This window comes from Neolamprologus brichardi, chromosome 3 (assembly GCF_056152115.1).
Source record: "Neolamprologus brichardi isolate AB-2024 chromosome 3, ASM5615211v1, whole genome shotgun sequence".
Lineage (NCBI taxonomy): Eukaryota > Metazoa > Chordata > Actinopteri > Cichliformes > Cichlidae > Neolamprologus > Neolamprologus brichardi.
Genome location: NC_142106.1, coordinates 33,371,774 through 33,389,237, shown reverse-complemented (window position 1 = coordinate 33,389,237; position 17,464 = coordinate 33,371,774). Strand labels below are relative to the sequence as shown.

Below are 17,464 nucleotides of genomic sequence, written 5' to 3'. Positions count from 1 at the left end.
TATTAAAAGTAACTGTAATCCGATTACTTTTTCCAAGTATCGCGTAAAGGATTACTTTGCAAAAAAAGGTAATAAGATTACTGTTACTTTCCCATAAGCAAACTGCATTACTAAACCCTGATTTTGTTTGTGAGAGTGTCTCACGACAATGACGTCGAGTGTGTGACATCAAAGTGTGCAGATCAACAATGGATAACATGGAGTGCGGGAGAGAGTACGACCATGCAGCAGGCTGAAAGGTCTATTGCTTTATAACGTATTCAGGTTGTGTGTCATGTTTTTTATTAAAGTAATAAAGTAACTAATTACTTTGAAAATAAGTAATCAGTAAAGTAACTGAATTACTTTCTTTGATAAGTCATCCATTAATTACTATTTTCATGTAACTTGACCAACACTGCGACCACCCAGATCTCACCCACAGGCGTGTGTGGCTGTGCCCAGTGTATTTTTCTCACATCTTTTTGAGACACGTCTGCAGACAGTGAAGTTGGAAATTTGTTTGCGTGGTGAGTCACACAATCTCAGGGTGTGGTTTATGATTTTAAGTTTGTAAGAAGGGGTTAAACATTCAGCAGACTGATGAGCTTTAAAAAGGGCTGATCAGAGCGATTTACAGTCGTCATTTTCTTCTTTGAAACCAAACCAAACAACCAAGCTGACAACTTAAAAACAGAAACCAATGAGAGACTGGATGATCACAAATACACTGCATGGTGAAATCCATACAATGGCAGTGATGACAATGATGAGCATATCTGGTCACGTGAAGGGCTATCCAGCGATCGTCAGTTATTTAGTGAGACGTTCTCAAGGAGGCAGACAACTAAAATATTCAAATAAAACAAAAATCCTCCCCCACAAAGTCCTACGCATCTAAACAACTGCAGACTCCGGGATAAAATGTAGCAGGGGCCGCTAAAGAATAAATTGTGTGATGTGTTACTGTGAGGGTGAAACACTGACCGGCATTAATAGATTTGCTTTAGATTCAAGACCAAAATCTTTTAAGGATTCCCAAAACCTGAAAAAAAGCTCCCATTTTATATTAAACTCACCTTTTCTCATTGCCATAGGATTTCTGTGCAACTTTTGCGTGTAGGATCATGACAGTTTGGTCTCCTCGCTCCTTCAGGTAATTCCTCATCGCTTCTCTGCAGGAAGAGAAAAAAGAAGAGAGATAAATTAAACCAGCTATTTTCTAATCTGAAAGAGGAAGTGACGTGAGTGCAACTTCACAGAAGACTTAAAAGGAGGCCACCCTCCTTGTGTATACATGCACATGCAGTACACTTGCAGCGACCTCTGAAAAGCCAGAGCCTCCACAATATGCTTGCAGAGAAGCTGAGCCCTCCCTGGGTCCATCCGAGGTTCAAGGGGGGAGCAAGAAAACACCAGAGCCAAAAAAACAAAAACAGAGCTGAGCTCATCACCAAAGATTCCTCATGTCGTGTCAAAAATGTTGCAAGGCCCGTGCTCCGATTACTTCTGTCAACTTTGCCAAAACTTCTCACCTCCCGCTACACCCCCACCCACCCTTCACAGGCGCGAGCCGAAAGCTTGCTCGACTGAGAGGCGCGGAGGTGAAAGATCGGGCTTAGACGCACAATTAAAGCACGTCATGCGCATGGAGAGCAACACACTTTGACCCGATCGCTACACATGCACAGATGTCAGTGACACCTGACACGCCAGGGGATCCTCACAGGGCTTCCCACTCAAACACGCACACACGGCTTTTCACTCTAGCACGTTATACTAGGCCGCACACTCGGCTTAGACGTGCCCTTTGTTATGAAAAGCAAGGGGCCTCCTCAGTGTGTGTGCGGGACACAGGGGCATTCGGGAGAGTGGGCGATACAGAAGAAGAGGAGAAAGCATGATGAGGCAATTATTTTTCTGATTATTTCAGTCTCGCTGCAACACTAAAAATCAGTTTTTTCTCAATTACTGATCGCCAGCAGCTATAAATGAGACTAATAGAGGTACGATCCTGGAATTCCACACAGCCTGACATCACTTAAACACCACATGGAGAAAATGATATCAAGCCGGGGTGGACGGGGGAGTGCGTACGACTCCAGTTCGACTCGGTGGAAAACAGTGGTTTCATTAAAACGTTGGACTTCTCCGCACGGATGCATTTAGAATGTGATTACGTTATTAAAGGACGTAACCCTTCTCTGGGAAGTGAATCGCTGGTGTCACACACACACACACTAATCCCGCCGGGTGGAGTGGAGGCGGACTCCTGTGCTCAAAGCTCTGATTGATTATGGAGAGAAAACACAGTCCAGGCCTGCTGATGTCAGACCCTGCAGGGCACATGTCACACCTCTGATACTGCCTGTGACCTACTGCTCCCACAGGAAGGATGACACACACACACACACACACTTAATCACATTTATTTCATCCCATTTATACAGGATTAGGGCAGTTACCACTTAGAGCAGGGGTCCCCAATCCCGGTCCACGAGGGCCGGTGTCCTGCAGGTTTTAGATGTGTCCTTGATCCATCACAGCTTATTTAAATGGATAAATTACCATCTCGACATGTCTTGAAGTTCTCCAGAGGCCTGGTAATGAACTAATCACGTGATTCAGGTGTGTTGACCCAGGGTGAGATCTACAACCTGCAGGGACACTGGACCCCTGACTTAGAGGAAGCTTCTAAAACAACGGTCCCCAACCCCCGGGCCTCGGACCGGTACTGGTCCTTGAGTCGTTTGGTACCGGGCCGCGAGAGTTGAGGCTCAGGTGTGAAATGTATAGTTTTCAGCGTTTTTATCGGTTTTCAGCGTTATTTTGTTATCGTTTTTATCGTTTACTCGGTTGTCCTTGGTGTTTTCACGTGTGTTATGAATAAATTTTCTTTTTTTCAGTACCGGTACTAGTTTTATTTTGTTGTATTTATCCGCGACACCTTAAAGGCCGGTCAGTGAAAATATTGTCGGGCATGAACCGGTCCGTGGCGCAAAAAAGATTGGAGACCGCTGTTCTAAAAGATGGTTTGCATCTTATGCATGTCCTAAAGACCCTAAATAAAAACATTTAGATCAAGTCATTCACAAAAAAAGAAAGATATACAATTTGGAGTGACAAGTAAAATACATAAACAGTTTCAGTTTGGCAATCATGTGGCTCCCTAACAGCGGGATCTTAGCTTGTCCGCCTAGAGACTGCTCTGCAACCGTCTGCCAAACACCAGTGATGGAAGAAGAGTGTATTCACAGACCAGATGGTGAAAATCTCCGTGCGATTGTGTTGACTGATAGCAGACTGCCACAGTTGGCCGTAGTTTCCAACTACTCAGAGCTGTAGTTGTGCCTTACTGCTGTAGTCAGTACATTTCAAAAGATACAACTTTTACTCTGAGGACGGATTTTACATTTCTGAAGGTTTTTATTTTATACTACCGCTCAGCGACTCCATATGCTTACATGTAAACTACAGGCTGCTGTGGCGATCTGCGAGGGACCAACGCAGTCACAACAAGATTTTTGGTGCATTCACCCCATTGGTCATTTCACCCAGTGACAGCCAGCAGCCTCCAGGAGCCACTCCCCCACCAATCGGTGACCAGAGGACACATCGTGTCCAATATGGCAGACACCTCGAGCAAAGTACACATGAGAAACTTCTATAACACAGGAACACAGCCTCTTTAACCTTTAAGACATCCAACAGTGTTAGCTTCAAGCACCTAAATAAATCAGAGAACATCTTTAAATGATGCTTTACCCCCATTTTCAACTGTTTTTTAAAATCTTGGACTCACTAATGGAGAAGCTTTGTATAAGTCACACTTAAAATAATCTATGTTTATCTTTAATAATGGTCTGGGTGCACACCCAGGCAGTTTTATCTGCCATCCCACTCCTGCTAAACCAGCTTTCTTCTGATTGGCTGCACCTTGCAAACAGAAAACAATATGTATAGGACCATGTAAGTGACATCATCTCTCTCTGATCTCATACAGAGTCATGAGTAGAGACACAAATCCTTGTCTTTGGGCTTACAAAGATCATCTATGCATGTGCTGACCTCCTTATATGTTTGATAAGAGCAGCACGACTATAACGGTCCACTCAGACCATGCATTCGGTGCCATACTTAATGAGATCTTTGGGCTCCGTCACTCATTTTGAAGCTCATGTTGTCAACATTTTGAAATCAGTTCTTGTCCTCCTGACAAAAGGAAATAAAACACCAAATTAAAAAAAAGAAACGTTACATCAGCCAGCCTCAGAGTCAGGGTCACGCTCATAAAAAAGGGAAGCAGTTTGATCAAATATTTAAATACAATGGCACGTAGTTACTGCACGACCACAAAATGTAATGCTGGTGTTTGTTAAGTGTCGTGCGACAGCCTCGGCTTGTGGTTGACACCGTTTCAGCGCTCACCAAACCCTTCCAGACCACTGTGGCTGAGTTGGGGAGAGACCATTCCCCATCAAGACACAAATGCTTTGGCACGATCGCGCTTTGACACACAGCGGCTCTTTATGTATGCCGATTTTCACTTCAGAGCGCCTCCAAACAACCACTGAATAGATAACAAAGATGCACCACATGTGGCAGCAATCATGTGAAACTGAATATCCTATGATCAGATGGAAAAAAGAAAACAACAACACAAAAGTCCCCAACACTGGGTCCATCGATCCAAACTTGTGCTGTGTAGCCAAGCTTTGTTCAAACCCGCAGAATTTTATATGAAAATCTAGCGGGGAACAAGAGCTTTATAAAGATACCAAACATGTCTCGAAGGATTTCGGGGGAGACGAGTATAAAAGGATGCAAAAGACATCAAAAAAGATGACAGATGACTATCACGACGCAGTGAACCAGAAACATCAGGACTTTACGCAGGAGCTGTGTATCAGAGGGGGAAAACCCTAAAAATGGATTAAAGCAGTATTTGTGTATTTGTTCTCTATATTGCACTGTTACGCTGTGCATTATTATTCAGTCTTCAGTAATGTGTCAACAGGGTTTTTCCTGTCACCCCACCCAAAACGTTTGGACTTCCCCCCCTGAAGGAATACGGGTGTAATAGAATATTTTTTCTTCTTCTTACTGAAGCATAAAACAGACAATTCAATATGATATTTACTGCCTAACATACATTTTGTTCCAAACAGAGGGGCCAGAAATATATATTTTTCTTTTATACACAAACAGCTATGCCCATGTGTGTATTAATAATAAAGACAATGGAAACGGGACATGCTTCCAAAATCTTTTTCGCGCTACAAAATGCAGGTGGCAGCAGGAGAGTAACGAGATTCCCGTCTCTTAAATGACTCTTACTCGTACGTCTCGCATCGATATCGATAAAGACTTTGGCTTTGATCTAACACATTCACCCTAACACGACAGGGCCGTCTTGAGTAATCATTTGTAGCTTATACAGAGTGAAACATGAGCGCACGCACGCCACACAGACTCTGAGCGCTGGAGACGGAAGGAGAAGTGAGAGAGACTGTGACCAGAATCAGCTCTACTTCCTGTGCAAGACTAGCACGCAGCAGATGCACGAAATTCCAGTGCAAATCAAAATACGAGTAAGGTAAGACCAAATTTCAAAACATTACACTGTGTTCATTTGTATTTGAGGGGAAAAAAAAAAAAAAAAAAAAAATGGGGGTAAAAATAAATAAATAAATAAATAAAACGAGGAAACGAGGGTCACTTCATTTAAACTGAGTACGCCCGCATGTAATAAAACCAATAACCACAGATAAGAGTCTACATCACACTCTCACACAGAAAAGTAACAGCATCTGAGCTGCAGGTTTAATTTCTGACGGGCTTTATTTAGGTCCAAGAAATGTGCTAAAAGGCAGTCGGTGACAGCGAGTGAAAAGAAGGTGGGGGGTCAGAAATAAAACGTGAGGAGGAGATCGGGCAAAAGAAAAATCGGAACATACGAAACAAAAGACGACGCGCTTGAGAGGTGAGACAAAAATGTGCCAGACAGATTTATAAAAAGAGGCATATCTTTAACAGCAGGCTATATGGTGTGTGTGTGTGTGTGTGTGTGTGTGTGTGTGTGTGTGTGTGTGTGTGTGTGTGTGTGTGTGTGTGTGTGTGTGAGTGAGAGAGGAGGGGTGAGGCTACAGATGCAGCAGAGCAGACAGGCATCTGCCCCGTACATCTGCCACAGCGTCTTCAGCAGAGCAGCACTGTCACAGGACCCCCTGTGAACACACTCAAACACACGCACACGAAGAGCAGAGGGGCGGGGCCACATTAATACACACATGCGCGGTGAAACAGCTCAATTAAGATGATCAGACAGTAATTAGTTTGCACCTTGTGCATCACAAAAGGTAGATTACACACAATTGTAGTGTGGGGCTTTGGGTTAAAGCATTAACAATCAGCCACTTTAGCCTCCTTTTACAAGGCCAGGAGACGTGGCCTTCACACACACACCCCTCACTGTTTGATGTCTGACCTCCGGATGAGCCGTGTAAGCTCACACACACACACACACTCGCACAAAAATGGAAAACTGCTGACAGCTGTGGGATATCGCTACAGCTTGCACTCATCTCAGCTCTGATCGTTTGCTACGCGGTAAACAGAGTAAATCCTCCGCTTTGACATTTCTGCATCAACGACAAAACGTGAGAAAATTTAAATAGCGCTGGTGTCGTTGCTTGAGTGACGTCACCGATCACTCAGGAGAATATTGCGGTGGGTACTCGCGCCCTCAGTGTTGGTATATATGATATCAGGTGTAATCGGATCCTAAAACATACAATCAAACAGGCAGATCAACCCACTGTGACCAGAGAAGTGAAATAAATAAATACCTGCTTCTTCTTCTAATTGTAGCTGTAATTAACAGTTTGAAATGGCTCATTTATGCTATTGACAATACAGTTCCCGCAGATATGCTGGTATCAGCATTTATAACTGATGAATGGAAAAAAAATGTTAGGGAAACTGCTTTTGTTTTTGTGTCTGAAAGAAAATAAACATATTGGCCCATATCTTGAATTGTTAAAATCACCAAATATCAAAATCAGTATTGGTTTTAAAGTCCTTTAAGTCAAACTCTATGTGCCCATTAGACTGTACTCCCTTATGACTAATTTACAAATTTTTATATTTGCAAATTTATACTTTTTTTTGATCCATTTTCTGTTGCTTTGCTTGTTATTTTCAAAAAACAAAACAAAACAGTAAATTAGTTGCCAGTAAACTTGGCAACCCAGCCTGTATTCTCATGTTGAGTCCGTTTGTGTAAAGTTTGTGCAAGTGGATGTGTCTGAACCCTAGAAGTGTTTGTTCCAGTTGAGTAGCCTCCCTGACAGTGTGAACCTCTAGGACCTGGAGGTTGGCTGCCATAAAAAGCTCCTGCGGGATGCTGCAAAATTTTAGAGCAGCACCCAAAGAAAACCTGCGGACGCGAAGACTCTACGGCAGATTGACAGGCCAACAAAGACCATAACCATAGTCACATGAACTAAACGAGCTCTGTTGTGCCTTTCGGCTGTTTGTTAATGAGTGTTTTGTGTCGGACATATTTCTGGCCATCAAAAACCATCAGACGAATCGAAGGGCCAGTGTGAGCCAGCGGACTGGCAGCACATGAATAAAGAGGGGGACACATCAAAAAGTGCAGGGGCCCCTTTTTCCAAAACCACGCTCGGCTGTTCCAAGCAACACGCAACCCCCTCATTTTCCCCGCTGAGTGCCACGCGCAAAAGCCGAGCGACACACACACACATACAGTCTTTGTTATTCAGAACAGCAAACACCAATAAGCAAACAAGTGCGTGCGCGCACACACAATCCCTAAAAAGCAACCCACATCATCCATCAACGGTCTGGATTCACCCAAATGTTACTCCAAGTAACTTGGAGCAAACTTAAGAAGAACACAATAATCAAAAACTTGCAGTATGGCTCGTCAAAAAAGCTACACACAGTAAGACAAGTACAGCGCACAGAGCGCACATTTGGACCGTGAGGCCTCAGAAAGGGTTATTTATTGCTTCTCTAGCATGTTTCTCCACAAACAACGGCAAAAATAGCACGGTTCGTTTCAACACAAGCACATTAAAACAGTCCCAAAGGAGGCGAGTCTGCAGAGATCTAAGTAATGAGCGATCAATAGCAGAACAAAAATGAGGTAATACAGCAAAGCTGGGGTCAACAGAAAGCAGCTGTGCAGGACTCCACAGTAAAGCTGCACATGTCGTACACTATTGTTGTATCAACAACAACGTTGCAGCTCGTCAGCAGCGGTTGTTAGAGACGCATTTCTCCGCTTCTGGAAATCACAGCCTGAAATGAGCTTCTCGCTGCCTCAACAGATTTTATGTGGCAAATCTGCTGGTGAATATAAAATTATTAAAACGCTTGTAAAAATTAGGCGTGGAAATCGTAGTTAAAAACAAAAAAGTTCCTGTTAAAGAAAAAAGCGAGGTATTTATTATTCACATGGTGTCAGTTGGGGATGTGCCGGTGGACAATGTCGAGAATCGTTCATGTTAATAGTGATAGCTCGTCAACTAAGGAGGTTTTTTAACTAACATCTCCACCGATGCATTAAGTTGACACTGTCACATGATGAGTTTCATTTTAAACTGTTTCTGCAATGCCACAGTTACACATGTACCCTCAATGTACAAGCAACACTTGCAAAACAGACGGGTATGGGCGTGCACCAGCGCGTGTACAAAGTTCATGCTTGGACTTCTGCACGCTTTGAAGGTAATGTGCGTGTGTCGTGTGTGTGTGGGTGTAGTGGCTACACGGACCAATCAAAATCATGATCTAACAAGAGAAAACAGGTTAAAGAAAGAAAAGAAACTGGATGAGGGGCATGGAGTTAAACGACAGGGTGGAAAAAATTGTGTAGTTTTTGATGTTTTTTATTGCAAAGTTTTCTTTTTTATTGGTAATCCCAGAGTGGTATTAGTAAGCCACATATTAGGGATACTTCAAAGGGTCTCTATACTTTCATTCTTTTGAGAATGAAGTGTGCAAAATAGTAATAATCAAAACAAAATCAAATCTAGAAAACAAACAAACAAAAAAAGGTAGCAAATACCTTGGGGAGGGGCGGGTCCCTAAAAAAGGTGCTCAGAAGAACACAACGGCATACATAAACAAAGGTACACACAAAACCCAGCACTATGACAAGAAAACAAGCTCTAAAGGGACCACGAGTGCGTGTGCACACTCACCTTGTTAGGCGCTGTGGCTGAGGGCGCTCCCCGAACTTCCTGCAAAGACACAAAGTGAGAAGAAAACATGAGTGGGTTGGTTATCAACCACCAACACACGGAGAGTAAACAGTGCACTGCAAAAAAAAAAAAAAAAAAAAAAACCCAGCACATGTACAAACGCACATAAAAAGCAGCGTGGCCTTGGCAGCGTGTAATGGCAGTGTGTTCAAACAGAGGACGTGCCAAACGTCGCGCCGCTTGTTTGCCGTGAAAACACAACTTTGTGTTTTCAGGTTAAAGCGAATGAATTTTGTTCAAACTATTTGCCGTCGTGTTGAAACACGTTGAACATCAATGGGAAAAACCCCCCCACTGGGTTCCGATCAGCTAATCGGTATATTTAGTATTACTACTGAATTTCAGAAACTCAAGTTCAGCAGCTGAACAAACGACGGTTCTTCACTGGCCGACGCATTCAACAAACAGGTGTGAAGGGTTTGAGATTACAGAGATTTTAAATGGTGCTCAGAGAAGCCCCTAACCATATTTATCTCTATTATCTGTGTTACTATAAGCTATAATCTTAAAATAACACATTGATGTAGTCGTGAAGATCCTATTGATAGCAAAACACACACCCCAAAGACAAAAAAACAAAAACAAAAGAAAAGAAAAAAACCCAAAACACACACACACACGATAATACAAAAGAAGCTTTCTGGCTTTGTGTTTGCAAATCTGAATTGTAAAACCTGAACAAGAACATTGACATGATGAATTTTTTGGCAGTGCCTCCAATCCACTGGTGCTGAAGGCATATTGCAGCGATTTAAAAATTACAAACCACGGGGACAGAAATTCTTATATTAAAATACTGGTACTGCACCAATTTAATTACTTCATTGGCATTTCTGAATTAACAGCAAAAGGCGTGAATTTCAACAAGAAAACTGATCTTTTTAATTTCTCCTGTGAATGCAAATTATTCTAAAGTCATCAGAGTGTGCAAAAATACAGATCGAAAAGCATTTTAGCTGAACCCACTGACATTCTGCCTGCAATTTTAAAAGAAAGACCGCTCCGAGGCATGGCACTCCTCAGGTTAAAAGGTCTCCGTTATACTGACGGTTCATTGATTCTTCAGGGAAACGATACAAATAAGCAGAGAAGGTAAACGTGCTTAGTTAATGTGAGTCAGCCGAGGACCATAATGAAACAAGAGCTGGACTGAACGAGTTCTTGAAATGGCTCGTTTGGTTGATTGATTGATGATTTTTTTTCCCCCTCCATGTATGGAGTCATCACTCAATTACACACCAACTCAAAACATCTGTAATAAGAAAAGAGAAACAGAACAAACATGGAGGAAGTGCTTAACCCTCTGATTTAAAAGCATGAAAGAATATCAAACCTCTACTACAACTACTACATCTACCTTTGTCTTAGGACAGTGAGCAAAACTCAGTTCAGTCCGTTGTTATTAAAATGTTTTTGTGCTCCACATTTACATTATCCTGTCCTGTTGCAGGTTCTATGTGGATAAACTCTGAAAGCACAGCGGGGCCTGCTGTGGGTAGCAGCCGTGTAAGACGCTGTGGTTGCAGTTCAGTCAGCAGGTCCTGATAGAATAACAGGAGAAGCAAATAAATGGCGCTTTGAGGACCCGGCTGTGGCTGGCTGGCTGGTAGGCAGCAGCTAAACTCGCTAATTAAAACGCATACAGTTCATCATAAATAAACTAAGGGCACAGTCCAAGCTTTTAGAGGTGTGTGCACTTAAAACAATGTCCATTAACAGAAGACAGCATGGTGACCAGAGAAGGAAGAATTTTTGAATTGTATATTTATTCTCGAGCCGAGGTGATTTTGCGAACATCCGTCATGTTACAAAAGCCTGAATTTAACTCAAACTGTTGGGTGAATCATGACTGGGATGGATAGATCGTTTATTCTACCCAAACGGAACAAAGTGACGTGAGTTTGTGCTGAGAGGGCTGCTCTGCACAGTTTAAACCCCAACGCAACAAAAGAAGAAGATTACAGGATCAGTCAGGTAACCATTTTTCGCCCTCGGCTTAAGGTTCATGACCCGACTTTTAAGTCCTCAAATTTCCGTGACTATGAAGACGTCACATGCTACCAATCACTAAAGTTTCTGCCCCAAATGTTGAAAGCTGTCTTGAAGTCAAATTCAGTGTGCTGGAAAACTGATGAATCAATATACTGTCACTGAGTCATACTCGAACTCTTAGTAATAGATGTAGCAAGGAAACCACCGCAAACAACCGCATGTACGACGATGGGGTGTAAAGTTACAACATATCTCAGCTGAGTGTGATGGTTTTATGGTCAACTTATTTCTTTTATGCTTGTAAAGCAACACGTCGAGCCTTTTACACGCAATACAGAGAAACTGTTTCACTATTCTCCTCAGGACTAAAAAAAAAGAAAAATCTGCAAGGAACAAAATCTCTTTAAGGTAATAAGTCACTGCTAACCAATGAAAACATGTAAAAAAGGGGAACAAATGATGTGGTTTTGTGACAGGCTGTATCTGAAGACACAATTTAAAAAGACTTCTTTGCCAAATTGTAGACACAACACTTGTTTGTCTGTCGAGTTCGGTGCGCTTCTCTACTTAAACAGGTCAGAGTTAAGTATGTTAACATTACACTACTGGTTGAAATTAGTCAGCTATAAGAACTGGACTGAAAATGAGTGAAAAAGCAGCCAAGATCCAAAGAAAAGCTTTGACAGATGCCTAGGGGTATCGCTCAAAAACATGCTTTAGAAAAAAGGAAGAAAAAGAAAAAGGAGAAAAAAAGGGGGCGTGTGGCCCAAGACTTTTGCACAGTACGGTAGAAACAGTCGGCATGGATACGTGTGCTTGATTGCACCTACACCTTACAACCTCGGTGGGAGCACAAAGAAAAGCCATTTGTTTGAGACTGACCATTACAACTCGGATCCTGTGTACTTGGGTTGGATGGAGCCTCTAAACGATCGTAATAAGGGTTTGGATGTGAAGCAGCGTGAAATCGTCAGAATTACAAGCGCTAAATCAAAAACTAGTGGGTGGCAAAAAAATAAAGTAAAAAATTACAATTAAGTAAGAATCCAACATTCAGACCACCTTCTGTTTTACAAGAGCGGGTGTCGGTGGTCAGGAAATTACACTTTTTTTGTTTTCTTCCACACAAAAGGCTTCAATATTCTCTGAACAGTTTCTCAAATGAAAAACGCTGCACACTCTTTATAATGTGTGGCTTAATTACCAGCGAATCAAGTGATCTCAACGGAGGCCGGTTAGCTCTACAGTTATACTGTAATAGAGCGGTTTGGAAGCATCAGAGTTTTGTGCACAGCTCGGTGAAATAAGAGCTTGAAAACAGTGTCGGTTTTATATTTATTGACTCAAGGCTGAAGTTTTATTTAAATTTAAACCCCAAGAATCAGAATCTGCAAACTAAATTTCACACAGACCAAGGACACATCGTTAAAATATCCCATTTTGTCGGACCATAACCCAAAAAGAAAGAATCTGTTCACCGTCACACACACGAGAATGAGTCTGAAAGGCAAATGGTTGGTCAAACCTTCAAACATAAACATATCTGCTATCACAAAACTGGCTGGGTTTAAGGGCTTATGTCTGCAGATCTACATATTAAGTTATTAAAAGGCAGTTATATAAAAGTGCCCAGTGCCTCTACGAAGAAAAAAAAAAGGCAATTAGGATTTTCATTCTTGTGTAGGATGTGGTAGCTTTGCATGCTGCCTGTAAGTATGTCACTACATCGTAGATAGCATCAGTAAACACAGAGATACGGTGTCACTCAACTGGTTAGGGGTTTTAGCATGCAAGCCTTGGGCACAACTTTTAGAAAAGTAGTCATGATGCCACAAAGAGATGGATAAAAATAGCACGAAAAAACAAAACAAAAAAAAGGCAAGGGGAAGAGGGGATGAAGTCCAGGAGAACGGGAGAGAAACTGAAAGCATGATCTGTGCCAGAGACAGACGGAGCGAGTGGAGGTGGAATAATTATAAAGGAGGGCAATCAATAAGGTTCCCACAGTGAAACACTGATGCCTCAACAAGCTAATGGATTCCAGACGGCTCTCTGTTCTCTCCCCCTGCTTCCAAACCTCACCCGAACCACTGAAAGCAGGGACCAAGCGAGGAAGGAACAATACGAGGAAAGTGTAGGGGAGATTACAGGAGAGGCGAGCAACACTGAGAGGATGGTGCATAGAGGAAAGAGGGCGAGGAGATCAAATTTAAGGATTTAGAGGTGGATGGAAGAAGAAAATAAAGACTGCTTCCTTTCTTTTCTATGTCTGCACTTAGTTTTTGTGTGTGTGTGTGTGTGTGTGTGTGTGTGTGTGTGTGTGTGTGTTGAATTCACTACTATCAAATCAAAGTAAAGCCTGCAAAATTTATTATAGACAGAATTTACAAGACGCACTGATCTCGCACATTCTGATTCTTCATTGGGGTTATATGCAAACATTGTGGATGGCAAGACTGATTTTACTGCAAAGTAGAGCACAGAGATCGAGGCGGTCAATTGTTAAAGAGTTAGCAAGTTCTGTGAAAAACCACAGTCCACATTTCCATTCACCTCCACAGACTCACTCGAGACACAAAACACCAACAAGAAAAGACCTAGCACAGGAAACCACAAAAGGTAGAGCTGCAATGGCAAAAGAAAGGCATGCTGACTGTTGCAGCTGCAGTTTTCGGGTAGGCTTGCCTACAGTCAGATGTCTCATTGCGTGCCAAAGTTCATCAAAGTTCAGTTCGCGCTTTGGTGACTCAAGGGTAGCACAAAAAGCAACCTGAACCCCCATCAAAAGCGAATCCTCGGAGTGCACGGAGATGAGGTTTTTAGCTACACTTGAGCCTTTCTTGAATAGTTTTCATTCACTTATTAATGTTGCATGCTTAACTGCGTTCATCACTCCTGTTCAGCTGGTTTGCCTCACTTTGCGCCTGCATTTTAATGCACTTTGGGTCTCCTTGGGGTGCTAGACAACAAGCTACTAAACATAAAAATATGTCTCATCTTTTCCTTTGGACTTCATGACCTAAGGAATGAGTAAGAATTTTGTCTGATTTCTTCCTCCTCCTCTAACACTTTCCTATGAATATGACGAGACAAAGGGTTTCATAAGCAGTTTAAATGGGACATTTGAAAGTTGAGTTACTGCTAAATAGCCAGCCGCAGACAGGTAGGTTGGTAGCCTTAGAAGAAGAAGAAAAAAGAAAAAACCTCATTAAGCCGTCACTGAAGGTGGATGCGGTGGAGGAGATACAGTTAACGAGGAAGGAGTGAGGTCATACTAGCAAATGCTTGTTACGGCAAAAACGGTGAAGGAAAATTGACAACCAACCAACAAAGATTTTGTGACCTGGGGCTGTCTTTTAGTCATTGCTGCTCCAGCAGGAAACCCCCACCCTGAAATTGGGTTTTTAGGAAGTGACGAAAGTGCAACTCTGTAAGAGACAGGGCTGCATGTGATTCATAACTCAAGACAATCCGAGAATTTCAAAGCAATAGTGCAAAAAAGTCTGTTTTGGCTTTATCATTTGTCTGTTGTAACCCATTTAAATGTGCTGCAAACTCAAACCCATGTTTTGTTATGTCACCTTTGCTTCCACATGTGGCTCTCCTTTCTAAATTTGTCTTAAAACTCACTCGTTAAAGCCAAACTTTTATCCTCCTCAATCATTTGGTTCCCACTTGCTGCAAGCACCAATATTTTCCCTGTTTCCTCCCCCTTTTCAGTCTTTTACATGTGTGTTTATAAACCCTGTAATGGTCCTTTGTATTGTGGCCATATCCTATTAGGAACCTGATAGGCCCATTAAAATGCTAAGCCAACTTGCTAGTAGCTTACCTTGGCATGGTTAGTTATGGGTTAGTGTGCCAAGGGCAGTGAATAGATATGAGCAGGGACAGTGAGTCTATTTACAAGTGTGCAGTGCAAGGCTATGCCCTTACTCTGGAGTTCCAATGGAAAGCATGAGTGATGTCTCTGTCAGCTTACAAAGGTGTACTATTGGTGCCTTTTGAGTCTTGGTCTGTATGTGTATGTAATATGTAATTCAGTAATAATCAATTAAAGAGAAGTACAATAAGAGAATGTTTTTAATTCCATATTTTGAAAAGACAGACAGAGGATGAGGGATAATCATGCTAAGCAGGCATGGAGTTAGTCAGGACACTAAATCTGAAAATATTATGGGACTTGGGTTTTCAGTTTAGTATTGTAGGAAGAAGAAAGTGGTTTCCAATTTGTTTGCCACAGCTGGCACAGACTTTGTGAAATCAGCTACTTTCTATAGGCTAAATTTTGCAGTAGCTAAGGTTATCCAAATGCTCAAGCAAACATAATATAACTAACTTTATACCTCATAGTAACAATAGCAGGAAACCACCCTAACATTTCGGTCCATCTTCTCATAAAACTATGAAATTAATATTTTAAATAAAATGAATTTAGGATTACATGCAGGTTTTTGTGTGTACTGAGAAGTGTGCAACCCTACTGTCACAGACTTCTAAATTTCAGGTATTGTGACACGTCTGTGAGGCAATTCTGGTAATTTATTTGCCAACGTTTTTGAGAGACAAATGAATTTTCAAGAAAGCAAATGCCCATCACTTCCTATTTTTGGTTCTCCAAACTTGAGAATTTGATGGTGTTTGTGGGTTTTTTTATTCTTTTTGGTTAACTCAAACTCTTTCAGACTTTTTTTTAAGCAAAGACAATCTAAACACACTTCATCATACTGTCAGAATTTCTTACAGTCTAAATCATTGTGGAAAGTAAAGACAGATGAGTCAAAGATGATGTATATTAACCACAGCCCTGGTTTCAAAATTGTAGCATAGACTTGACACTGATATTTTTAGAAGGAAAAAAAAGATTTTTGTAATCAAGTTTTAAGGGCAGTTTGTTTTCAGATTCTGAATTTTATGGTGTTATCACTGGGAGAAAAATCACAAAGAAAAAGGTCCCCCCCACCCCCACCCCACACACTTTTTGCTCTTGCTGCATTCTCCTCCCACCCCCACTGTATATATTAAATAATGCACAGCCACATTTTAACTACAACTGCATGCACAGTTGATGTGTAGTTTACCACAATTGTGGGGGTTTTTTTTGTGGGTATTAAGTCGGCCAAGATAAAGGCCGACTTAATACAACCGCACATTCTCAGTATCAAAAATACACCGAGTCTTACATCAGCATTTCTTTTCTATTGCATTTTCTACTACCAGACTACCAGAAGCATCTCGCTTTGCGCCGTCTGTTGGCTTCACTGGCTGGTGAGTGACAGAATGAGGGTCCTGACAGCACAGCAGATAGCTACCGGCTGAAAGTTTTGACAGAGAAAAATCTGAGGAGCACAAAGTTAGAGGAATGCTCCCTTCTGTCATGTCACCTGTTTGTTTGCCTGAACCAACGCATGCATTAATCTGGGATGCTGAAGGGAACGCGGCAGAATAGTTTGGGTATTTCCGTTCTTATGCAGCTTTGCAAACCAAAGACTGTCAAGCTTCACCTTTCCAGTGATGGATTCGGTTCACCAAACGAATTGTTCTTAATAGTGTTTGGAGCAAAACCGTACCGAAAGGAAGAAGGGGAAAAAAAAGGACAAAAGGTTTTTTCCCCAATGCTGCCAATATCATTTGTTTATATCACTAATTCCCAAAAGCACCTCTTTGTCATTCAGGCTGACTCAGAGTGCACACAGATGGCCACAAATATTCACAAACTGACACCAGACTGACACTTTAATTTCTCAGAGGGTGAACACAGGAGCAGAGACAAGGTGGCAGACCGTATTCTTGTGGTAGCTTATTAAAACCCAGCACCTCTAACCAGCAGCAGACACGACTTAAGACGCAGAGTGAAACTCCTCGCTAAACCTCCCCTCGGGCCTCCTCCGCACAACGTACGCACACAAGTCATAGCGACCATCGCTAAGACAAAAGCATGCATGTTTGTCAAATGTAGACAAGAGACAGTTGACGTCAAGACATGAAACCTAAAAATCTAATTGAAACAAGTATTTGAGTCACTTTATTCGATGCAAATCGAAATGCTACAAGAACAGAAGCCAAACCATTCATCCACTCCCATCAAATGACTCTCTAATGCAACTTTAGAGCCAATAAGTTAAATTGATTCATCAAACACCATAATTGCTGGTTGTAGCTTCTCTAAAAAAAAAAAAAATATATATATATTTTATATA

The 17,464-nt window shown here is 41.9% G+C and overlaps 1 protein-coding gene across 1 annotated transcript in view; it reads right to left on the bottom strand.

The window, feature by feature from the left end:
- rbpjb (recombination signal binding protein for immunoglobulin kappa J region b) overlaps window positions 1-17,464 on the bottom strand; it is a 51,428-nt gene that overhangs the window by 13,784 nt on the left and 20,180 nt on the right. Inside the window, exons 2-3 of the mRNA XM_087837042.1 lie at window positions 9,213-9,251; window positions 1,059-1,154 (exon numbers count right to left, since the gene is read on the bottom strand). Coding sequence (XP_087693168.1) covers window positions 1,059-1,154; window positions 9,213-9,251 — 135 coding nt within the window. The remainder of the gene's footprint in view (window positions 1-1,058; window positions 1,155-9,212; window positions 9,252-17,464) is intronic.